At 33.9% G+C, this 27,472-nt stretch overlaps 1 protein-coding gene across 1 annotated transcript in view; it reads right to left on the minus strand.

The window, feature by feature from the left end:
- fng (Fringe glycosyltransferase) overlaps window positions 1-26,748 on the minus strand; it is a 131,233-nt gene extending 104,485 nt beyond the window's left edge. Inside the window, exon 1 of the mRNA XM_077435844.1 lies at window positions 26,292-26,748. Coding sequence (XP_077291970.1) covers window positions 26,292-26,582 — 291 coding nt within the window. The 5' untranslated portion in view covers window positions 26,583-26,748. The remainder of the gene's footprint in view (window positions 1-26,291) is intronic.
- Window positions 26,749-27,472: the final 724 nt, after the last annotated feature.

A 27,472-nucleotide genomic window follows, 5' to 3' on the forward strand; every position in this document is an offset into this window, starting at 1 on the left:
TTCAAGGTTCAGCAGTTTGATTATAAAATGCTGCAAAAATTTCTCCTTAAATGTCATTGTGGATGTCTGTATGAATTCGCATTGTATAAAAATGCTTATTTATATGTATATTGTATTGTGCATATGTTTAAAGTGGTTACGCGACAATTGGTTCACTTCCAAATGTTCAACGACAAAATGTACCCGACAATTGGTGCACTAGCGAAATGTACCCCCGACAAAATCTTCACGCGACAAAATGTCCACGGAAATAACGTCCAACCGAAAAAATGTTCAAAAGTCCTAAATTTTCTTATTTCAATGGAAAATGTTACTTTTTACTGTGTAATATATGTATATCTATCGCGGATTTCACTGAATTGGTTTAAATGTTAGGGGTTCTCAACCGTATCCAATATTTTCTTATTTAAATTGAAAAAATACATTTGAAGCGTATGAACTGCGGATGTCATTGAATGAGTTTATATTGTTAGGGCTTCTTAACCGACTCCAAAATTTTCTTAATTTCAAATGAATAATTTACTTTTTATCGTATACATCGCGGATTTTATTAAATACAGGGGGATTTTAAGTTCAGTTTCGAATTTGATTGGACAACATTTCGATACAAGTTTCATCTAAATAGGTAGCTATGATATAAAGTATGAAAATACATAGTTTGTCGTCTTGAAATGCGGTTGCATTCGTAGCGAGTTTGAACCGGTGCATTCGACAGCAAAAATTGCATAGCTCGGTCGATACGAACGAGTGCATACAATAATTCAACGACCGATCGAACCGGTTTCGCAAAATCGAACAAACAACGATCAGACCGAAGGAAGAAAACAAAACAAAACAAACAAAAGAGAAACAAACACAGCCCTGTACACACACACACATACACACGCATTAATAATGATAGAACGAGTGGTTACAAAAGTCTAATCGAAAGGAGGTCGTCGGATAGATAAGGGTCGAAGATGAAGATGGCCAAAAATGAAGACAGCTGCAGCAGTCGAGATGGGTTCGTCAGATAAGCGGTTATGCTCGTATAACCACGGTGTTTGGGTCGAAGATAAAGATTGATAGCCCGGACGACCACCGTTGGAGATTTCTGGAGCGAAAGGTTTTCCGTTTCAATTTTTTTTCTTGTCTCGGAGATTGATGAAACCAACCAATTATATACGTCACTGGCAATGCGTGGAAGTTCACAAATTTAGGTTCGACGTCTCTACGTACAGTAAACTATCGATTATTCGGGCGCGGATTATCCGTACTCGAAAAATATTACTAAATTTTTTACGCACCGATTGATTACGACCGTAAACACGCATGTTATTTGAAACAATAATGATGTCACACAGAAATGTTTTTCAGCAACAAGTACGTGTATGCAGAGTAAATTTTTTCGTATCATACGTATGTTTAATTATTACTTTCTGAGTGAATTCATTTTCTTTCCCATAAACTCGAAAATATTTCAGATTTCCAGTTATAGTTAAACAAAAACATAAGCTAGAGGCGTTCGCGAAAGATTCTAATAGGATTCTGTAGGTCTTTCGAAACGAAAACGTATGAAAATGTCAACATACGAAGATTATGATGCAACTATGCTCATATGGTTTTATCAAAAACGAGCACAAGGAATACCAAATTAACGGTCAAATGTGTATGGAAACAGCCAAGTTTTTCCATGAATTAGAAGACAACTTCAATGCATCTGACTGGTTGAGTAGATTTTTTTTTGTATTTTGGCAACTATGTAGTACTAACTACTAACGGTCACTTATCTGCTTAACTATAAGCGTTTTTCTTAATAAATAATGATTATAAAATTTATTAAATAAAAATTTGTGTCGTAAATATGATATTATATTCGAAATCAATTCAAAATTTGATGATTCGGATTAACCGTATTTTTCAATTATTCCCCAACATTAGCCCGGATAATCGAGAGTGTACTGTATTTGAAACCTGGACAGACGTATGGATTGGAAATGTGAAAAGAACAAACTAAAATTGATTAAAATCTTTATCCACGTTGACCATAGCATATTCAAGACGAGTCAATTCCAAACATTAACAGGAATCAGTAAGATCCATGGCGCCAAAAGGTACGTTGATACCTGCTATCCAAAAAAATAAAAATAAACGAAGAATACGATCCTTTCCAAAGGAATTAAATTAATTAATCACGCACGCGCATATAAAAGATTTACCCCTCAAGGCACGCGCCTCCCATTGGTTGTGAATACAAAATAGTACTTTGTGTCTGATACAGGAAAAGTTCTAGAACTGCAAGCAAAATATTTACATGAAAGTCCTTTAATTTTTTGGCCACCCCTGTTTCGAAAGCAGTGCAGTTCAGTGGCGTGCGTACAGTTCATTATTTTGTACTGTAATTTCCAATTTAAAATATAATACAGTCGTAAATTTACATGCATACAATAGCATTGTTCGTTTTAATTACGTTCAGGTCAATGCACATCATGCTGGCCATAATAAGAGCAGGGACGTCCTCTTTGTATTATTATTATATATATTTTATTTATCTGTAGAGTATATTTCACATCCATAATTTAATAACTTGCGTGAGAACGCTAGCGGCTGTTTCGTTGGTTTCTATTTTTCTTTTTTTTGTGCTATGCGAAATTTAACGAGCATTTCTAGCACAGATAGTAACTTTCGACCTGTCCTGTTATATTTGTTGTAATTTATTTATTAATTGCATTTTATTACATTAAAACTAACAAATAAAATATAGGAAGATAATAAAAGAAATAGTAAGCACAGCGATATGTCGGGTTATCAATTGGGTGATTTGTCGGAATGATTGTGATAGTGATAGTCTTTCAAGGATTTGATGATCAATAAAATTGTTAGTAGGCAGAAATCTCGCCGACAGGCAAATTGCTTAGTCTACATATTATTTAACACGAAAATAGTAAAATATGTATGAAACATAAAATGAGTGTCATAAAATCCAGAATCAGGATTTACGCGAACACACAAGAAGCCAAAGTGCATTATTATTATGACAGGGTAGACAGCGTGCGGTGCACGGAATAATAATAAACATCACATAAGAATTCTATGCACTTTTGTGCATACAATGCATAATAGAACAAAGTCGACTCTATATACATACATACGTACATATGTACATGTACGTGTAGCGAAATATTTGTGCAAAATACAACATTTGAAATGCATTTTTTTGTGGTTTGGCAAAATAAAGAGGCAGATCGCGAGTTGAATTTTGAAAAGTCACTTATCTGCATTCCGTTTGCGTACGAGCGGCAAAATTAGGCTTTCAGCACGCACGCCACTGCATATTTTGCATATGCAACAACGAAAGTGAACGTACACATACATAACAAATTGGTATGATTACCTTTGGATAAACATTTCGGCGTATATTTTGCTTATTTTTAGTGGAACTAAGATTAAATCCTTTAAAAATGTCATCAATATTATAGACGACTTTGATTTGAATAATTTTAAATAAATCAAAATCGACTGACAGAATTTGTAGGTTTTATTTATCTTACTAATTGATTGGGGAAAAATTATAATAAAATTTTGAAATTCAATGGTAGCTTTCTTATGATAAAACTGCCCAGAAGATTACGCCCATATGCTATGAAAAAAATTCTCTATGTGCGTTTTTTTCTTATTGTATTCTGTTGGGTTTTATCCGATTACCGCTTGTTTACTTATTTATTAGAAAGAAGGCCGGAAAAGCTTCCAGTATTAAAAATGGGGTTTGTATGCGTTTTAATGAATACCTTTAAAAGTTTTATTCATCAGTCGTTGATATTTGACAGTCAACTCCTGCGTTCCTCGTAAATTATAATATTTTATAATCAGTATTTTTAATTTGAGTAGAAAAATTAAGTAGAATATAGAATGTTTTATAAGTTCAAAGAAAATCAAATTATTTATTTTATTTTTTCAATTTAATAATCAAAAAAATAAAAATGGGGGCGCCTCGCAGCGCCCCTTGTCTATGGTTTGAGCCTGCCCTGGATGTACCTAACTGATTTACATAAAAATTGAAAAAGCGATTGATCCTTCCTCGTTATGGTCGAAATATTTATACAGGTTCAATCTTTTCGTTTTTACAAGCTTTTTATTACACACTTTCAATACACTTTACGAACAAAGACTTGTTTTGTGGGACGAACCCTTCCATGTGCGGTTTTTTCACGTGCACTTTTCCGGGCGGTTTTTTATTAATTTGCGACTTTATCTGACCATCGTGGACACCAAAAATAGTCATATTACTAGAAATATATATGTGTATGTATCAGCCTTGATTTTTTTACGAATTAGACAAAATTATTAGCCTAAAGCGATTAATTACAATTTAAAAAATGTTATTTTAAAATATTCAAACGCCGAAAATTATAATAATAAAGTGGCATCATCGTGTCGATAGTCCAATTAAAAAAACGTAAAAAAAGAACCCACTGAATAATCGCATTATGTTCGTCCCACATATCGGGTCCGTTGAACCGAATCTCCGGGCACACATACAAGGCCTATTGATTGACATAGGCATGAGCAATCTGCCTCGGGGTGCGATTATTCAAATCACTGCTTCGAAAAATAAAAGGAACGACCATTGTACGTGAAAAAATAAAGTTTTTACAAGAGAAAGATTACGCCACGAGCGCTACCTAATAAGGGCACCTGCCTAGAGAAATAAACAAGTAGAAAAGAAGCTGAACGTCGAACGACTCCCTCAAAAGATAATTTCACGCCGTTTTAACATTCCGAAATGTACTGAAAAAAGTAGCAGCCGACTTGGATTCAATCAGTGTGGAGTTTGCAAGACCAAAAAAAGCGACAGCCAGAGAAAACCGCACACGAAAGAAGTGCAAGTCGGTAAAATACACCGAAAATACACACATAGAAAAACTCAATTTTGGTGTACGTCTCGAAAAATGCGAACAAGACGGAAACGCACACCGAAAATTACGCATTTATTTTAAAAATCAATACCACAGAGACTTGACAGGTAGCCCCAAAGCGTCACTGTGGTTATAATGCAAATATAAGTTAAAACAAATCAAGAATAATAAAAATCATAAAAAAAATAATAAAAATCAAGTAAGAAATATGTACATATAATAAAAAACAAGTAAATAAAATTGAAAAATGATATCGTGCCATTTAGGATGTGTTCCACCAATTCAACATAACTGTCATCTTAACTTACTGCCAAGTAATGTGCCAGTAAGTTAAGGAATCAAACAGCTCTTGAGAGGGGGGAGTTCATGAGCACGTTTGATTTAGCCCTAATTGGCAAAAATATATCATGCTTTCGCAAAACCCTATGATTTTCCGGGATCACAGGGTTTTGCAAAATTGTGAATCTCTCCTCTAGGTAATTTTACGAAATGTTTCCCAAGAAATAAATCTCTTCTCTTTGCCAGGGAGTTGAAACCCAAAGATCCCAAGACAAAGGCACTAGGGAACAGATATGGATAAAATGCAAATGTCTTCAGATATAATAAGGAATTTCCTTTGGACTCGTTCCAACATTAGAGAGTAACGAAGTTGATAGGTAAGTAAGTATTTCAATTATTTTATTTTATTTTGCGCAGTTTTGAATGCGTCTATTTTTGTATGCGAGGAATTTTCTGTATACACTTCTTTTATGTGTGGTCTGATAGAACTGAAAGAATATGTACATACATATGCACTAAGAATCGGATGAAAGGTTCGCGATCGCTGTCAATATTTACCCATGATATTATCGAGCCAAAGGCAAACACAAGCGATGCATAGTTGCATTTTTATCTCATGCTTGTTTATCAACGCCTACGAAACCTTTCGATGGTTACCTGTGAATATATGTACAGTGTGTCCCACAACGCTAACTTTTAACGTCAATATACCTACTGGTTAAAAAAACACCATTGTAAAAGCAGCCTATTGTTAACCGTTTTCACTAAAATAAAATACTAAAGTCCCATGTATAGACGACTTTGACATTACATATATGGTGATACTGATGAAAGATAGCCACGTTACAAATCATACATACGTATCTATGGAGTATTTTGATGTACACAGATTCCAAGTATGGACGTTAAAAGTAAACTTATGTAGTTTCCCGCTTAAAGTTAGCGAGCACTTGCTTTAGACGTTGACTGCGGTTTAAAACTTGGAACCAATATTGTGTTGTCGAACGTATCGTAGAACTTTAATTGAATGCACCTCGGATGCGTCTTAGCTCTCGGACAGGTGAAAGAGAATCAATTAAAAAAGTTGTAGCACAAGTGGGGAGTGCTCGTTCGCAAATAGGAAAACTTTCACGTTTTGCAAGTTTCGGAAAAGCCCCGACTAAGCCCCAGAGAATTGACGTCTTTCGAAGAAATTTGGATCGATGCACCTGAATCCTATCAATTATCTAGTTTCGGTTCCGTCACTCGGCGATTGGATACTTTTCTACGTCGTTGTTGGGTTTTTGGGTGTTAACATGTACACAATTACGATCGTATAATAGCTGATGGACGGTTGACGTCATTCTACAGAATTAATCCACTTAAATTCGGGACGTGCAATTAAAACAGAGGTGACGAATACTTTTTTGGAACGCTCAGTGCTATTCAACGTTTCAGTACAATTGAAATAAATTGACAAAATATTTCCGACAAAATCTAATTATTTGATAATATTAGTATCTACATACATACAACAGATCTTGTTAAATTATGAAGAATTTGGATGCCAAATTTTGTATTAGTCCAGTGTGAAGTATGAAACGTTTATGCTCGGTAATAAGGAAAGACAGATAGTGACATAATTGAGTGAAAGGTACGACTAGTATTTGATATAGTAGAAATAGACAAAAATAGGTATTTGAATTGTGAAAGTGAAAAAGGACTTTTTACATTCTCTTGTTACCACTTTCATTTATCAATATGAGATGCAAAGAAGGCTTACCTATGTATATACATATGTAAATAGTGGACTTTGTAAGCCTAGTGGTGGACATTGGAGAATAGATTTGCCGGCAGATAGGTACGACAGTTGAAAAAAGTCATATTATGATTGAAATATTCTGTACAAATGGCTAGTGAAAACTGCTTTTGCACGTATCCGTACATGATTTATTAATAATAACATTAATAATAAAATCTGACAAAACGAGAGAGTGGCGGAAAGATAAATAAATAAGGCTACTGACCATAAGACGTCAAGATGGTCAAAATTGTAGCATTTTTTAAACGTGTCTATTATGATTATTTTTCACCATAATACTGGCGGAATTGATTTGAAAACCTATTGTTGACGTAACCACGCAACATGACAAAGTTTCAAAACGATCGGAAGTATGTAGGATATATTATATGTACATATGTTGTAAGACCAATGAGCGAAGTGAAATATAAAAGAGCCTTGTAAAAAATAGATTTGGTTGGGGTACTGATCCTATCTATTAAATAATATTTTGGGTTTCTGAAAGAAAGTGACAATTATTACTAGGAGCAGACTATTCATTGTATTGCGCTGTGAATAAAATCCTAATATATTGATAAGAAACGACTATGAAAAAGAAATTGCTAGAGACTCGTCTAAAGACTGAACGCCCACTTTTAGATATGTACATAGATAAGAATTGCTCAGAACAAAGATCAATGGAGAAGTCAGAAGAGTCACGAATAAGTGTACAGAAAGTAGGGTTGTCAGGCGTCCCGATTAATCGGGATTGTCACCAGTTTTGTCTCGTGTCCCGGTGTCCCGAACAAACCTCTCGGGACGCCCAAATGTCCCGGTTGACTTTTTAAATTTCTACAGAAGTTTTTAACTCAGAATTAACATAAACTATTAAAAAAAGGCGATGTTTGGACCAAACAGTCTGGTAAACACTGCAACAATATTCGAGAATAAACTATTTGTCTCTATCTTACACTTTCTGGAGAGCTACATATGTGTAGAAGGGAGACAAAAAACGTGTATCAAGCATCAATCAATTTATTTTGAATCGATAATTTTCTTACAATCTGAATGATTCATCACACGCAGACGCGGAATAGACACTGTCAGAACAGAAAGACTAAAAGATTTCTGTGATTTTGCTAATATTGAATATAAATATCTACTCTCACATACAAAAACTAGGTGGCTATCACTATTACCTGCAATAGAACGCACTCTGAAGCTATTTGAAGCTTTAAAAGCTTTTTTTAGCTGCAAAAGAAAAAGCACCAAAAACCTTATTAGATTTTTTCACTAATCCTCTCAGTGATATTTTAGTTTCTTCATTTTAATTATAGCACTTTTCATTTACATATATTAAAAATAGAAGGGAAAAAAATCAATTATGGATATTCTAAATATTATCTATAGAAAAGTATTTATAGAAAAGTCAAAGATCTGATTTTTTTTAGGGGGGGGGGGTGTCCCGGTTTGACTTGCATGAAATCTGACAACCCTAACCGAAAGTCAACTAGCGATATTTCGCTACGACAAATCTCATTCAAATCAGTTTGAAAAGCTTGGTTGAAAAAGACGCTCACACAAATCGGTCCAACGCAGAAAGCCTTCAGACGAAGATTGATGCGGCTGGTAGTACGCGAACGACGTCTGCTTAATGAGAACGAAGCTGGAAATTTAAAAATTGAGAAAACCTCGGGAGATTTGCTCTCTTGATTCGGAAGTCGTGATCCGTTTTCCCGGTGTGTGGCAGAGAAATAAATAAATAAATAAAAAAGTGTGTGGGTCAACGCGCTTTACGTGATCTCGCTCAACGGGAATATCGCCGTTTGCCACTCGAACTGGGTTGAGTGGGTCACGTGCAGACCCAACACTCTGCACGCCACGCCACACCAACCTATGTATTATATCTCCACTTTTATATTACTTGCTACATGTGCATACTCTGAACCCTGTATACACAAATTTCACTTCAGATGATTTACTAAGGAGATTGAAACGTTGAACCGCAGAGACTTTTCGTCCTGCGAGAACCACTTTCGCTCGAAGAAAGGCTGCAGTATTATGTAGTATATCCCAATAAACATGTTTATAGTATAGTGTATAACATATGTAGTTTAGTGCAGAATAGTGTATAATATCCCAATAAACATGTTTCAATAGAAAATTGTATTAAAAGTGGGAAAAAAATCCCAAATAAAAATACGTACTTTTGACTTTTGATTTGAACTGGACGACTACTTTTTTACGAGATTTGAAAGTTGAAAAGTACTAAAAATGAAAGATAAAATACCCGACTATAGATTCCAATATTCATTTTGAACAGGAAATTGACAGATTTTGAGACATCGACCGAAAAACACCAAGATATAGAAAAATAGCGCGATTTAAAAAACACATATATCTCCGGATCTCGAGCCAATCAACATTTTTTATTAGAAGATTCGTGTTTATTGGGCATAGATCTATAAGAAAAGTCATATCTCGTCTCTGAACCATTTTTCGTGTCGAACAGTGTTATTAAATGAAACGATCGGTTTTACGCATTCAGGAAAAGGATCCAAGGATCAAAGGGCCATCCCTAAATTAACCTAACCTAATCTGACCCTTAAATAAATAAGTGTTGGCTGCTAGGATCTAAGATGGGCGACGCGCTATCATCCAATTATCAAAAATTATAATTTATTTGGTTTTACTTATCATTTATATTATTTAACTGATCACTTATTTAATAAATTACTAATCATTGGTCTTAATTTTTAACTGATCATTTTAGTTATTTTGAACACACCAAATAACTAGTTCCCCATACCTACGTATATTGTACACACACCGCAGGCAAATTGTTTTTAAAGAAAGTAACTTTTTGATAAAAAATTATTATTATAAATTATAAACACAGATTTCAATGCGGAGCAATACCTAGCGAGTGTATAGTCGTTATTTGCGGTCGGTTTTTAATTTTTTTTTTTTAACATATTATGATTTTCTCCAGAATTGAGTTGTCCCTTCAAATATAACAGGCCCCGGGAATTCGCCTCCCCTTTCTCGTCAGTACTACATGTAGACGAAACATTGAAAAAAAAACGAAATGAAAAAATAATATATAACTTTATTATATTATATTTACGTATCTAACCGAAGTATCCAGTTTCTGTGTTTTTTTGCCTGCGGCGCATTCTTTTTTCTTTCATAAAATTATACACATTGAAAAAGTGAAATATTTTTAAATAAGTTCCCCCCCATAAAAAATGTCTAGAATTATTATTTTCCCAAGACCCGGGTTCGTTCTGTCATAAATAAGGTTGCCATACGTCCCGTAGACATTTACGGGACTGTCACCGTATCTCACTACTCAGTTCCGTATTACTATTTGTCCCGTTTTCTCCCTAAACTCTGCGTGAGACATCCGACTGCGGAATATATTGAGAAATGGTCACAATTATTTAAAAAATTCAATGCGTTCGACTGGATGACTCTCAAATAAGTTCCTAAATGGGAAGAAATATATAGATATTGGCAAAACACTAAGTTTCTATTCAACCATTTTGAAATTTGTATACATATCTAAAAGATTATTTAGAGAAAAATAATACCAACCAAATCTACGAAGCAACTATGAAATTGAGTATGGAAGATAAATGGCTGAAGTTTTTTACAGATACAAATAACATACATATATTGTACAAAAGTCATGTCAAGCTATGCGAATACGTATTTGCCATTTCAGCCCACAATGCAAATATGGAGAGAAAATTTTCCCTAATGTCAACTCAGTAGTTGGACGAAAGAAATAGTTTGTCAGTGGAGATAATTAAAACAATTTTGATTTGTCATTATAATTTTAAAATGACTTGCGCCCAATTTTATAATTATGTGAAAGAAGAAAATGATGTAATTAAAAAAGTAAGATCAACTTATAAATATGAAGGATTAGATTTTTTATCAGAGTAAAATTAAACCATTACCTATGTACCTACTTTTTTCATGTTTTATTTATTTGGCACTTAAACTTTTATTTGTCTCTTATTAATGCTTAGCAATCATGGAAACCCTAGTCATACTACATACATACACATACATACATACATATGTACATGCATAAATATCAATTTAAATCCGAGGATACAATTGATCGCGGCAACGATCAATGAGTCAAACACCCACGAATTTTGGATCCTTTGTTCCAAATTCACCAAAGCGAAGGTGAATCGACATACAGACAGACAGACAAGGTCAATCAATGGAAACAATAGTTTAAAAAATCAACATGAAATTTGCTTGTTTCACCATACATAGAGCCAGTGGTAGTAGTGATGGGGATGGTTCTTATGTTGTATGTAAATGGTACGATTTGTTTACAGTAATTTAACACGGAAGCAAATGGGGGGAGGGTAGAACGTAGTAATTGAATGGTAGGGGAGAGGGTCGGAGAAAGTTCCCACGGTGGGGTTGAGAGAGAGAGGACAACCAACCGGCGAACGAGATTTATGAATGTGGAGAAAAAAAGCTGTTCCCCCCGTCAATTCTCACATCCCCGTGAATGTCCCATTCGTCGGTACGTGGCCGCCATATTAACTTGATTACGGCCAACAAAGCCGGGACGCACTGATTTACAACGCGGTGGGAATTGAACGGAAGTCGACGGATATGCGGGAATTGTTTCCACGCCACTATCTGATTCTAATTCACAATTGATCTTTCATTCCTTAATAAACCCACACTGTTACACTGCAATCGCACGAAAATTATCACTCAAAAGGACACCCATACACCCAGCATTCACCCAGATTATAAGCAGCGTTGATAGATGATATTGCGAAAAGGCAAAATCACCTCATTTTCATTTACAAATCTTGCACCGAATCGCGTCCCTATAAGTTTAAACTTCAAAAACGAATTAGCGAATGTTCAAGATTGAAGATACAGATTTAAACCATCTACTGTTAAACTTTTCTTAAAAATATATACTTTTATATTTTATTTTAAGTTTAAGTTTGGACCATTGTGGCATTACCGGAGACCCTAATTTTATTTTATTTTATTTTAAAAATCAATACCACAGAGACTTGACAGGTATCCCCAAAGCGTCACTATGGTTATAATACAAATATAAGTTAAAACAAATCAAGAAAAATAAAAATCATAAAAAAATCAAGTAAGAAATGTGTAAATATAATAAAAAACAAATAAATAAGTAATTTTACGAAATGTTTCCCAAGAAATAAATCTCTTCTTTGCCAGGGAGTTGAAACCCAAAGATCCCAAGACAAAGACACTAGGGAACAGATATGGATAAAATCCAAATGTCTTCAGATATATGTATGTAAAAATCTAAGGAATTTCCTTTGGACATTTCCTTAATGCGCTACAATGGTCGAAAAAATACAGAGAGATAAGAAAAATAAAAATATATAGTACATGTAAATATATATTATACATATATACACATACAAAAAAAATTCGGGTGTGACCAACCCATGACTTTATCTATGTATTTGAGGAATATAAGAAGGTTACAAAACAAAATTCGATATTGAACTGATGACTATGATAGCGATACAAATTGAGCGCAAATGTATGGAAACTTGCACAAAACAAAAGTTCTACTTCCGGTTGTCTGATTGTGTTCAAATTTTTTTTATTACTAAAAATCACTATCAGTATCATACTCATTAAATATCAAGAAAATAAAAATAATTTTAAAGGTCAAAATAAAATAATGAAATATTGTTTTAAAAAAAAATACTACTTCGGGTTTACGAATTCTGACCAAAACCCTACCAGCTCTAAGTTAGTACATAAAGGATAGAAATATAAATTTTCAGCTTAATACGTTCAGGGGTGCGGACAGAGTAGTGGGCACAACATTTTTGACCTTTCTACGAGGAAAAAAATCCCACTTCCGGTTCAATTAATTAAGTAATTTTTTTTTATTTTTACTTAAAACCACTATTTTTATTATACACAATAAATATCAAGAAGCTTAAAACAATTTAAAAGGTCAAATTAAAATAATGAAAAAATAATGAAATATTGTTTTAAAAAAAAATACTACTTCCGGTTTACGAATTCTGACCAAAACCCTACCAGATCTAAGTTAGTACATAAAGGATAGAAATATAAATTTTCAGCTTAATACGTTCAGGGGTGTGGACAGAGTAGTGGGCACAACATTTTCGACCTTTCTAAGAGAAAAAAATCCCACTTCCGGTTTATAAAAAATAATAATTTTTTTTTATTTTCATCAAATTGATACAAGAATTATACTTGAATTTTTTTGTGACGAACACACATGTTTAAGGGGTCGAAAAAAATAGTGGAAGAAAAATCGAACAAGAGTAAACTGCTACTTCCGGTTGACGGATGCTAACTAAATTTTATAATTAACTTGGTATTAAACTTAAACTTCTAGATATGAAATTTCAGTTCAATAAACCAAAAGGTTTCTGAAAAAAAAACATAAAAAACTTCGATTCTCTAGAGTAAAAGTACTACTTCCGGTTCAGATAGAAATATTTAAAAAATATGAGGTTATAAAAATTATTATTTGTATCATATTTAAAAAAAATTCAGTCCGATTCAGTTAGTGGTTTGGGAGATAATTGAATTCAAAAACTTAAAAAAAGAGGACACCTATAAGGCGAGGTACCATTTCCGGTCAACTTAAAAATTTGAAAAAAATTTACGTCGTGTCGATAAGAATTTCAGTAACCGATACTAAGTTTCAGTTCGATAGGACTAACGGTGTTAAAAATATCCCCAAAATACACACCCACACAGACACACACACACACACATTTTTTCTAGATCATGAAAACGTGATCAGTGATCGATTCTGAGTTCGAATCAGTCAAAATCTCGAGTTCGAATTTTCGCATGATCACAAAACTTCATCTATTGTTACTACGTACATAGATAAAGTAAATACATTTATATGTAATCATAAAAAACAATAGCATTATATATATATATATATATATATATATATATATATATATATATATATATATATATATATATATATATATATATAATATATAATAGCAGAAAATGTAAAAATAACAAAATACAAAGTAGGGAATGCCTTGCACCTATAGCTAACATCAATATATACGAACCGCAAATACAAATCATTCCTGCGAGGCCCAAATGGAAGGGAGAAGATCAAAATTCCACTCATACATCACATTCAATTATGCAAATAATGATGAGCACAGGTTAGAATAATCTCCGATAACCTACGCTCACTGAGGTGGAAAATATCACATTAAGGCTCAGCAGCGACGATTTATTTCATTGAGAAGTTGGATAGCTCTTGGAATAGGAGCCATTCGATAAAGAACTGTGCGAGCATGAGGTACAACCATCAAATGCTGATGTCTGTCTAACAGGGACATAAAGTTCTAACTGTTCCAGCAACAACGGTCATAACGTGTTACCACGTAGAAGTTGGAGAGCAAAACAAATTAATGAGAAGCTTCTCCGAAGTTCAAGGGAATTATATCCAAACATGCCCAAAAGGAAAGGAATAGTGTAGATATATGGGTAACACCCACACTATTTCCTATATAGGTAGTGAAGAAATGATTTTTGCATTATTTTAATCATTAGAGAGTAATTTGCTTCATGCGAATTCCACACAATCGCATTATAATCTAGTTTGCTTCTCATAAGCTAGTTGAAAAGCAAGCGAGAAGACAAAGGGTTGGAGAATAAATAACCTAGCATATCTCAAGACAAATCCGAGTCGACGAAAGAAAACGTCAGCGACTGTCATAATGTAGTTGTGAAAGGTGAATTGAGGATCAAAAGTAATATTCAAATCGGCCATATATTTGAAACAGGACGGATCCAATGGACAAATCCAAATATATTCCTTATCTCCAATTGATACAAGCCAATGATTAAAATGTTTCAACAGATTTGGGTGCGGAATATTATGAATGGTTAACACTGTCTTTATAATGGTGAGTGTGTGTTTGGCTTTATTCGGCTGTGACACATTTCTTCGAGTGTTTTTGTATATGAAAGGAGTTAGTTGTTCTTAACCATATCTGTAAGTCAGTGTTCGATACAATTGGATTAACTGTTTAGCTATCGATGTGTTTTGTATACATCGTAACTTTGGCAAGCGAAAGTTTATTTATGAAGAAGATTACGAAAATTACGAGCAGTTCATAGAAAGAATGATTTGTCGGCAGATAGGTTTCTGCCGTAGAGACTTCTCAAATATAATTTTTAATCTTCAGTTGATAATACCTTTTATGAACATCCAATAATTCATTGAATTTCATTTGGCGTAGCTTATTACTCACAATCTTGCCAAAATAAACACAATATAAGAAACCATATCATGCAAAATATACATTGCTATATATATATACAAATAAGGTTGTGAAATTATTCAAATTTTACACGGCGGAGCGAAATGCGCAAAATATAGTCTTCGTGTGTGTATATACATACATAGGTAGATAAGACTTGCAAATGTAATTTGGTCGGAATGAAAAGACCCACCTTCTGATTTGCGCAAACCGGAAAATGCAGAATTCCAGTGTGCAAGAGAGAAAAAGCGGAATGTTTTTAAGATTATCCATTCCAATCCGCCGCGAAAAGCGTTTGATAAAACGAACGCGCAAAAATAAACGAAGGTGAGGTAAAAGCGAAAGATGATAAACGCGCAGTATGCTTCCTCAATTTGCACAGATGGATACAATTCCCGGGATGAAAATGTTAACTTCGGTGGCGAAATTTACACCAGATGAATAAGACGAAAAATCGCACAACATAAAAAAAACTCGGATTTTTACGTCGTAGGATCTGTGGCTAGAGGAGACCTTACGGCAGAAAACTGTCTAGGTCAATGACCACCATAGCCTCATTTTCAAGCAAATAACAAGTTGGACTTACTACATACAATAGCGTTAAATACTATGCATACTATGTACATACAATAACGTTAAAAAGTGCATTGTTGCCTTTCATATTTAACATACAGACTTATGCATAATATGTATATGGTATGGGTCAAAAAGTCTTTTTATATACATATGTACATATATATGTAGATGTATTGAAGTGACAAAAAGGTATAAGTGCATTGTGTCGGTGCAAAATGCATTTGGTCGTATCGAGTGGTGCAACAATGAATGGCACACGTGAGTGGCACGCGACCCGCGCGCGCGTGACTCACACCGTCACACCCCGGGGCCCGGTCGCGAACGTGTTAACTAAATTCTGCATTCTGCATTAATGCACACAAATGCAACGCTTGCTAAAGATTTCCAAGCATAAATTCAGTTCGTCTGATATGTTTTTTACTTTAAGTACTTTTGAAATTTAAGATTTTAATTTTTTACACAGGATCAATCACTTATCATGTTTTAATGGTACTCAGAAAGTTTGTTTGTTTTTTAATTGCATTCTAATCTAGAGTTAAAATAAAGAATATAAAATTGATAACTGCCTCACCTCGATAAAATAAACGAATTTTTGTTATTAATCCACAAGAATAGTCGAAATATGATTTTAAGTGGAATTTTATTTAATTCTCATATAAAGATAGTTTAATATATTATCCCTATTAATTCAATTCAGATTCGTGTAAATACGAGTAAATACTAGTACGAGCTTTTTGCTCGCAATTTTATCGATTTAAAGTTCAGCACACTTCCAATTAAACCTTTTAAACGAAAACAAAAAAATAGTGTGGAGAACACTTTCCCAATAAACATGTTTGAATAGAAAAAACTCAATATAAAATAGTATTAACAGTGGGAAAAAATCCCAAGTGAAAATACGTATTTTTGACTTTTAATTTGAACTGGACGACTACTTAGAGAGATTTGAAAGCTGAAAATTATTACAAATGGAAGATAAAATACCCGACTATATGTAGATTCCAATATTCATTTTGAACAGGAAATTGACATATTTTGAGACATCGACCGAACAACACCAAGATATAGAAAAATCGCACGATTTAAAAAACACATCTCCGAATCTCGAGCCAATCAACATTTTTTATTACCAGATTCGTATTTACTGAGTATAGATCTATAAGAAAAGTTATATTTCGTCTCTGAACCATTTTTCGTGTCGAACAGTGTTATTATTCAATGAAATTTCTTCTAGAAGACAATTCTAATGAAAATATTATGTGAAGAGTTGATAATTTTCCATATAGGAATACAATTTTAAGTAATTGAAATCAGTATGCGAGATATAAAACATATTTTCTGAAAATAATAATTAATAAACATATAAATATTTGACAATTTGTCTTATGGCTTTTAGTTGGCATAACAAAACAAAAAGAGGCTTGGTTGAAATTAGGAAGGGGTGTTTTACGAACGTACAAGTGGAACTAATATAAAAAAGAGGAATAAATAATAAAAAAAAATGCATTGCCAACAGCTCGTCGTATATTGTTTGCGGAATCCGCAAAACCATCCGATTTTCTGTTTTATTAATTCATTATTGCTCAAGAGCAGTTTTTTTATATAAAAACATATGCGTCAAGATATATTATAATACATTTATGGAATAATTTCACATTAGAAAAGTCTCAAATGAAACGTATCGTTAATAAAAATATCATCCATTATCAAATTTTAATATTAGTACACTTTTAGTACAATGTCATTGTAATTCTTCGATATTTTATTTAATGAATATAATTTCAAAAATTGAAGAATTATGAACCATTCCCAGCCACCAATGTGGTTGATAAAACTATGTAAGTGTAATGCAAAAGTTCCATTCAAAATGGGAAACGGGGGACTGAAAGCATTTAGTACACTGAATTAAATAGCAGTTTCGGGAGCCAACGGAATATGTATGTAACGTAAATTCAGAGGATTTCGGCAAAAGCCAATTAACTATGCAATCCTGATCTACAATATACATCCGTAATATATGTATGTAACTTTGTCAGTTAAACCATTTTCCCATTGGCGTCGTCCGAATTTCCCCAATTTTCACTAAAAGCTATGCATGTTCGAGTTAGTTAGTTTCTACCAGTCAATCCTACACTACATACATATTATGTATGTTCGCATGTGGGTTCATTTTATGATAACGTTTCATAAAAGGTTGCCGACCGGTGATATAACATACATACATATATTGTTGCCGAAATAATTTAATTATTTATCAACCGGTTTTACGATGCGTTTTGATTTAACTGCATTCGAAACATTATTATGGCGTGTCGTAAAAAATTTATCGCCTTTCTTAAACGCTTCTTATCAAAATAGTAGTAGTATAATATGTTTTGTGAACGGTTAATTAAATTGAAAAAAAATAAATAAATAAAAGAGGTTGAATCGTAAAATGTACACTAAAAACTTGCCACCGAAAGGCAAGGTTTCATTTTTTTACACACATATTATTATAATGTGACTGTTCAAAAACCCTAGAAAAATGTTTTTTAATAAATAATTCAGTCGAAGTTCGCATAGTTATTAAACATACATATGTAAAAGATTCGTGTTTTTTGGTTTCATCGATATTTATGTATGTATATCAATGTTATGAGCGTTTTAGTTCAATTTAGACCTACATAGTCCCGACCTTTCTAATTCTTCGCCATGTCTTTTCACAGTCAACTTTCTAGTCCTATTCTTCTTTTTACTTTCGATACGGATACTGGAGATGATCTGGATTAAACCAAACAATCCGTACCTTCAATAACAATATCAACTCATTGTATACGTCTCGTCAACTTCAAACTGTCTTCCTCTCTTCATGCTACATATCCAAACAATACAAAGTATATAAAAAATATTAAAAAGATTCGCAGTTCTCAAATAATAGAAGTATCGGTTCGTCAGAACTCTGATCATCGTCTGAAGTTAACTCGGTTAGTCACTAACTATGATTTGTGCCTTCGCATTTAGATTCTGAGCATACATTTTAACAACAATGAAGAAGATGGAACTAGTTTTGGAAAAATACATTCATTAATAGACTTCTTTTGTTTATTTTATACTAGCTGAACCCGGCATGCGTTTGCAATGCCAGAATAAGACATGCATTTCCCGTTCCCGTTCCTGTTCCGGTTTCAAGTGATGGTTGGAGCTCATAAACCAACTGGTAACGTAGTTACCAAAGAACACATTTCCTTCAAACTTTCGCGTCGGGAAAATCGTAATTACGAGTATTATTATTAAGAGGTTATTCCCCGTTTTTTTTCACAGCAAGCTTCCCGGCCATGCATACAACAAATCCTGAAAGTTCCATTGTAATCGGTTGAGTGGTTTATATGAGCCTATACGAAACAGACAGACATTCAATGTAATATGTATATATGTACATATATGTATATTACATTGCAAGATTTATTAGGGAGTCTAAACACACCTTTATAAAACTCGAAATCCTCGGCGGTAGTTAGTGTAACTAGAGTAGTGATCTAGGGTTTGTTTTGATTAGCTACAATTTTTATGCCTGCTTTCTATTGGATTTTTAAATAAAATTTTCAGCGTGGCGGGCTTTCAACAGACAAGACGTCAGCACTCAAAGGGTTAAAGGCTGTTTTTAGATTATAGACGTTCAGGAGTGTGACATTTCAGGTAAATATGATGGAATCGACCCGCTCGGTTGCAGTCGCTGGCTGCAGTCGCAGAATCTGGAAACAGTACTTATTACTTAAGGTCTGGTTTGATGAACCTAGAAGAACCAAAAGGTCACGGTGGCCCATAACAAGGGAGGGGACATTGTCCACGGTTGGTGAACAAACAGAAGGGGGAGGGGTTCCGCCTCTGTGCTTCAATTAAAACAGCATTCGTGGTTGATGACCAAGGCGATAGCCATCGCGAAGTACTTTTCACGGTCATGCTTTTCCCACGCACACGCTCCACGTCCGATTCGGATGCTCACTCCGTTTCTTACTTACAACTCATATGACGTGCCCGGTCATATGAGTAGTGCGACTATATCCTGAGACAGACGAGCCACTTGTGTTTGGGTATCAGACGTCGCTAACGAATCGATAATCCACCCAAGAATACTTGTACCCGTATCAAGGGCTGCTTCATTTCGAGTAGATCATCGAACGGGCTAAAGTTTCGACTTTATCGTGGCTTATTTACAACGTCGAACATGTCGCAAATAATCATTATACCTGAAGCATGTAAAAATATGTCGCCAACGAATCGAAATCCAACCAAGGGAAACCTACGCGCTTCTTGCACTCACTCGGATCAAGGGATGCTTCATTTTGAGATTAGCTATAGACGGAACGGAGTTTTTGAGTTTATCGTGGCTTGTTTACACTGCTGAACACTTCGAAAATAAATATAATCTTAATAATGGCCGACACATTGACTGAAGTACGTCAAAATGTGAAGCGCGTGCAGGTCGATTGTTACGCGCGTGCGGTTCGCTCGAGCGTAACATTACATAATAGTGATAGGTAAGCATTTCGGATAGGTATACATATACCCAAACACTTTTTTTTTCAACTAAAAAGATCAGAGAGAGAACTTCTCAGAAAAGAATTTCCATCGATTTGGATGAACGCAAGGAAAAAAATCAATTATGTAAAAATGAATACACATGTCGATAGGAAGAATATTTGCTTTTTTGTTGTTGAATTATTAATAAAATCCCATTTAATATTGATATGGTTGTAACACTATCGTAAATTATTCACGGAATCGACTCAAACTCGCTTCATAAGCTTTTGAAAGCTTCGACTATATACATACTTATATAGGTATAATATGTACATATGTTGAAATGCACTTTGCGACTCTAGCGAATATTAAAAGCTTCGCTTCGTACATTTAAAGTTTTATGAATTATAATTATTACATATAAAACTAAAACGAAAAGTTTGGAAATAGCAAATATGAGACTGTTTTAAGTCAAAAATGCATTTTCTTCAGAGAAGAAACTTTTCAATAATTTTTAGCAATAATGACGTACATATGTACGAGTAATAGACAAACTCTAAATATCGATTACTATTGTTTGAAAATTTTCGTTATAAAACTAATATACCCAAACCTTAAAATACGTGATTCCCATCGGTCAGGACACCTTAGCTGACCAATAAGAATCGCGTGTTTCTCTCCATATTGCAAACAGATGTGGAATGAATATACTCAGAGAAGTTTTGAATGTTTTAAATGTATACTTGGTACATTTAAATGTATGTATGAGGATAGACAGAAAACGAAATACATGGCTGACCAGAGTAACTGACATAGTGAAGAGAATGAATGGTTAAAATCATTAAGCAACAAGAGAAAAATTGAAATAAGAACGCCTGTTAGAGAAGCAGTAAATGATTAACAGTTGCAATAATGATAATGATAAACAGATGAATTACCCAGAATTACTCGAGCGGGTGAAAGTTTATAAAGGGACACCTTGACTTTGGGTCCTAACCCCTTTTAAAAACAAGCTACATAAGTACTGAATGACACGAAAAACTAAATTCGGTGGATGTACGTAGATAAAATTACATATATTTATCATGTTCTTTATTTTTTTCATGATTTTTTCTATTCCGTGTAATTTTTTTGTTGTTTAAATGTTTGGCCAGTGTCGTTTTGAGCAACTGTAGAGACACTGGCAAAAAATTCTTTTAAAAATAAATAAATATGTACAAAGCGATCAAACATACTTGCCCGGGGGTTTTGTATGGGAGCCGTTTGATCTAGGACTCCGAACTCTTCCAAAATTCTACCATCAGATTGTATAGCAAATTTACATATGTATATACATACATAAATTGCGTATTATTTAAAACTGAAAGGTTTGCACTTTGGCCTAACCACTGATACCGAATGCTAATAACAATATAAAACACACATACATATAGATATGTTTAGTCATAATATTTGAATCAAAATCGTTGACACACGCGAATAATGATGATATTTGATATACACGTTCGTTATGAAAATTTGAATAACGATCGGATGACACGTGACACCCACGACCGTCACGTAGCACGTAATCTGGAATAATTTTGACGAGAGTGAAGAGAAGAGAAATTAGAAACCGTAACAAATGGCCGCCAGCACGCAAAGGGTTACGATCTTTAAACTGACCTCCGGGGGGGGGGGGGTTATAATATATGTAAAAAAATATATACCTAATGGTCCGCTTAAAGCGCTTCACTTTGAGGCCGTATATTGTTGTTATTATTATAATAAAAAAAATAGATCTACATAGTTGGGTCTCGGCACGACACTGTCCCTACTATAAAATTTTATAATACGCATATTTTACGGAATTATGGGATTATATAAATTGAATTTTATACATGTAATGCTACTCGCACGTTTGCATATTTAATTCCGAGGGTAGTTATAAATTATAGTATACGGTATCTAAAATAAGGACTTGTTCTATGTTTCGACTTAAAAAAACGGCCCTCCATTAGTTGTAAAAACAGTTATTCTTTGTCTTCCATTTCAAAAGAGAAATAAATAAATATGAATATCTAAAATCAATAGCATGGCGTTCATTGAATTTTTGATGATGTTAAAATTTACATTTTATTGAAGTAGAATATGAAAATACTCCGAAGATAAACTGCAGTATGAGCATAATTGTTTTTTGGAACTTCAAAAAATATACCATCTATTAATAATAAGACCTGAAAATGAAAAAAAAAATCCTTCTTTTTGTTACAATTCATATTCGATTTCTTTATTATCGCTAATTAAAACTCAATATATCAAAAACGAATGAAATAAACTGAATTTATTTATAAAATATGTAGTTCTGAAAAGTATGGTATTATTAAGACATTTTAGTAATAAAAGATTGATTTTGATGATAGCTTATTCTTCAAATCTACATAAATCTGCCACGATATGTTCCATTCGTCCTCATGAATGAAGAACGAGATAGATAATCTTCCAAACGTTTACGTTAAATTAAAACATTGACATGTCAATGAAGTCAAATGCATGAGCTTCTAAAACGAGATAAAAAAGACTGGAATAATGCAAAATTTTTTTTGCTCATGTCAAACAACGCAAAACAGTCTGAAATATCAACGAGTCATCATGTTGCTACGACAACAAAACGTCAACGGCGCAAAATTTAAAACAACAATAATTTAAATTGCAAAATTTTCATTAGCGACTAGTTTGAAACACAAACATCTGCCGCTCGCAAGAACGTTGACATAACACGAGATAGTTTTTGCCGGTTTTTCAAATTGATAAACACAACGGCCGAAATAAAACCGGATTTTTTCATCGATTTCAGTATTCTATAATTATATATTACACGTACGTTGATTATCGCATTTGCGCGACAAAATACGCGAGGCGACAAACCTGATCTCTGCGTCCCTGAATTTTAACATATTTTTTTCGCTTTCGGTTAACTCGTTTAAGATTCAGCACAGAGTATGTACTAATTTGCTTATGCAAAATATAATCAACAATTTGACGTGATAAGTTACATATAAAATATAATAATGTAAAAAAAAACATCAGTATGCAATCCGTATATTTAGCGCGGCCCTGAAACAAATAGGCATAATAATCTCTCTATGTACATACATTTGTATATTCTATTACAATTTTATGACAACGTATGTATTCAACAGTATAAACATCCTGAGGAAACGTTTTCAACGTCTTCATTCGATAAAACCCATTTGTATACGGATTGTATGTAAATTTTCCACTATCATTAGAAACAATAATTTCAATGCAGTTATTCTTCACAAATATTAAACTTTCGAAGTATGTTTTGACTTAAAATTGATATGAATAAGTACAATATACATATAAAAATGAAGATTTATCTTACATAATTGTATGTAAACAATGAGATAAAATATCTAAAATCTAAAAAAAAAATTGTATATATGGAAATATCATTTTTGAATTTATCATCTGCAAATTGATCGCTTTTTTTGTATAAAAAATCGCAAAGTTTCAAAACGATTTGAAGACTTAGGAATTTTAGCTCAATCTTTTGCGAAAGTAAACTTTTAATAGCCTCGTATAAATGAAGTTGCTGATGTCAAAAACAATATATAAAAAATAAACATAAAACTATAAAGAAAAAGTACTACAATATAAAAATTATAGTTCCGGCTTAAATGACAACCTTAGAGGAATTACAATTATGATCCTGGCTAAAATTAATGTAATTAATGTAATAAAATTACTCAAAATCTGGGGTCGCGTAACGATTATATGATATAAACTATATTAATTAAATTTTATTCCATATTTCGTAGACAGGGAATCCCGGGCCCTGGGAAAAATAATTTCGGGACCTATGACAAATTAAGGAAAGAGATCTTATAAATATATTTTTAATATGCGAAAAATCTATCAGAACTATTAGAAACATACCTACACACATATATGTTGGTAGATATTTTTGTAAATAATTGAATAAGAAAGATAATGATATAACAGGTATGATTTCCGACACGGGGCCCCTCGAGTAGTCCAGGTCCTGGAGCTTTACCCCGGCTCTCCCACCCCCTCTGTTCGTACAATAATATAAGTAACCACTTTGGTTGTAGCAATTCCATTGCATTTACATATGGAAAAGTTTTAAAAAGTCGGATTGGAAATAGTGCACGATTGGTACTGATTGAATGCATAATAGATTGAGTCAAGTTCCAAATCAAAGGATAAACTAAAACTTTAGTAGATGCTTCTTTGAGGAATACTAGCAGCAATTTGATTGTTGCAATTACGATGCATTTTACATACAAAAATATATATGTATCACAGTCATAACGTACATACATACATATATACCTATACATATAATCTAATATATATTATAATTTCGAAAGAGACTTTGTGTGTATGTTTGTTTGATTCGTAGATTCCGTGGCGTTAAATTTAATAAAAAAATAAATGAATATTCAAATAAATTTAAATAAAATAAAACTATTCAAATGTTTACTATTAGATTAGCCATTTTTAAGCGGTTTATATTACAAATGCCGAGCTAAGCCGGGTAAAACCACTAGGATTACATACAATATGATGTATTTCATTTTTCACGACGAATTAACTACATTGTACGAAACCGAAACAAACAAAATTTTTTTGCATTGAATTTTATATGTAAAAGAAAAATAATCACAAAGTCATATGTACATATGTATGTGCCATATTTACATTTCATTGATCGCAATTTATTTTTATTTATTTTAATAAATATAAAAAAAGAAAGCAGTACAGTGAGACAAAATATATACAAATATAAATGAAAATATTATATTCCATGTACACATGGTAATATTTATCTTTTCCAAATATTTAAATACTATAGTTGAATTATGCAATGATCTACATATTTTGTCATGCCTTTATTCTTTACTTTTTAATTCGTTTTCCTTATATTTATCTTTTTCATTTTTTTAAAAATCTATTATTGGACTCGGATGTTACATATATTATTTATTTACTATTTGTTTTTTTATACATATCTATGTACATCCTGTCTGTTGATTTTTCAATAAATAAAAATAAAATAAAATAAATAAATAAAATAAGTAATATAAAGCAAAAAAAAAGAAAAATTACAAAAACATATTAAAATTAATAAACAATGAATGGACAATCAACTACAGATTTGCTTACCCTAAAAGTACTGAAAGAGTCAGCAAAAAGTTCGGGACAATCATCCATACCATCGTAAAAACGGCACATACGTGCGATTGTACTAATAAATGAAGTGTTATGACAAATTGGTGGATAGAAAAGATTTCTACATCTGGTGAATGGGGGCATTAACGTTTAAATTAATTTCATTCAAAACAGACGTGTCAAGGATACCATTAGCAATCTTGTATAAAAGTGACAAATCAGAAACCCTTCTGCGATGAGACAAACTAGCGATCTTCAAAAGAGAAAATCTGTCATTATAAGTTGGCAGCAATCTTACAAGACCAGTCTTATGGGATAAATGACGCAGAAAACACTTCTAAATAAACGATCTACATATATGAGTTTGGTAATAAGCAGACCATATGACTGAAGCATACTCCACATTACTACGAACCAAACTGTTATAGAGCAATATCAGAGTATGCTGATAAATCCGCAACTCGGCAGATAAATCCCAACAGTTTATATGAATTAGTGACTATATGGTTAAAATGCTCATTGAAAGACAGTTTGTGATCTATTATAAACTTGCGATCTTGAAAAAAGAGAGTCTGTCCTTACAAGTCAAGCAATTGATATGTCGTATGTCGTTTGTTTGTATGTAGATTGGTTTGGGTATGGGCGTACAGTGTACGATGTTGTAGACGCGGTAACCATGGCGACGGAGTAAGCGCGCGCGCGGCAAAGCAAGACATGGCAAAGTAAGAGATGGACATGGTAAAGTAAGTAAGTAAGTACCTGATGTTTGGCCAGCTGGAACCAGGTCTTGAGGATGATGGGCAGCCTGAGGTGGTGGTAGTGGCCGGTGGTCTTGACGCTGATGAAGAGGTCGGAGAGTCCCGAGGAGGGAGGCGGCGGGGGCGGGGGCGGCTTTGCCGGGAGTCTGGAGAGAGGGGCGGCGGGGGTCTGCGGCGGGGGCGCGAGGGGCTGCGGGGGCGGAGCGCCGGCTTGGTAGAGGAGCAGGCTGATGTAGAGGAGCCCCAAGCCGGCGGCTGCGCCCTGTGCCGCGCGCCGCCAGCTGCGCGCCATTTCACTGCACTCGACACTCTACACGCGAGCACGTCGTCGTCGTGGCGCGCACGTCACATGCCTCACGCGCAACCGCTGCACGTGCACTGCACGCGCGCGCGCTCACAACTACTCCCCACCCCCCCACTCTACCCACACCACACACCACACTCTCTCGCTCTCTCTCTCGCTCTCGCAGCGCTCGCCGTCTCGCTCTCGTCGCGCGCTAATCGCCCCGTAATTGGCAGGTACGAACCGATCGCTGCTCGTTCTTCGCTCGTGTCTTCCTCCCTCCGTGCAATTACTTCTACCTGCTTCTGCTCTTCTGCTATTCTACTATTATGCCCTGCACCTCTTCTGTCGACTGTTTATGCAACTTTACACTATCATATTCAAAACATTCTGAACCAACTTACATACACAGTCACAGTGGCGTAGCTAGAAATTTTGGGCCCTCGTGAAAAACTTCGTAACGGCCCCCTAATATATTTTTTGAAATATGAATTGTAACTACATATTTGCACATAATTGCGTACACCAGGGTTTCCCAAACTTTTTATGCGATGGAACCAGTGGTGTAGTGCTAAATAAAAAAAAAAGTTTTTTAAAACATACCTCTTCTATAATTCGTATATAAAATTATTATTTTGAATAAAAATACCAATAATTTTATTTTACCGCCGCCATCTATGTTTAAAACTAAGAACTGGATAGACGTCGGGCACTTTTCAGAAATTCAAATTTCAAACGCGTCTTATGGTGCGTACGCACCAAGCCAACGAACGGCCCACAGGCCAACTTTTAAAACCAGTAGCGTACAAAATATCGAAATAAAAATTAAATTTAAAAATTGAAATTAAATATCAAAATTAAAACTATTATTATTATATTAAAATTAAAATTAAATATTG

This window comes from Arctopsyche grandis, chromosome 8 (genome assembly GCF_051622035.1).
Source record: "Arctopsyche grandis isolate Sample6627 chromosome 8, ASM5162203v2, whole genome shotgun sequence".
Taxonomy (NCBI): Eukaryota; Metazoa; Arthropoda; class Insecta; order Trichoptera; family Hydropsychidae; genus Arctopsyche; species Arctopsyche grandis.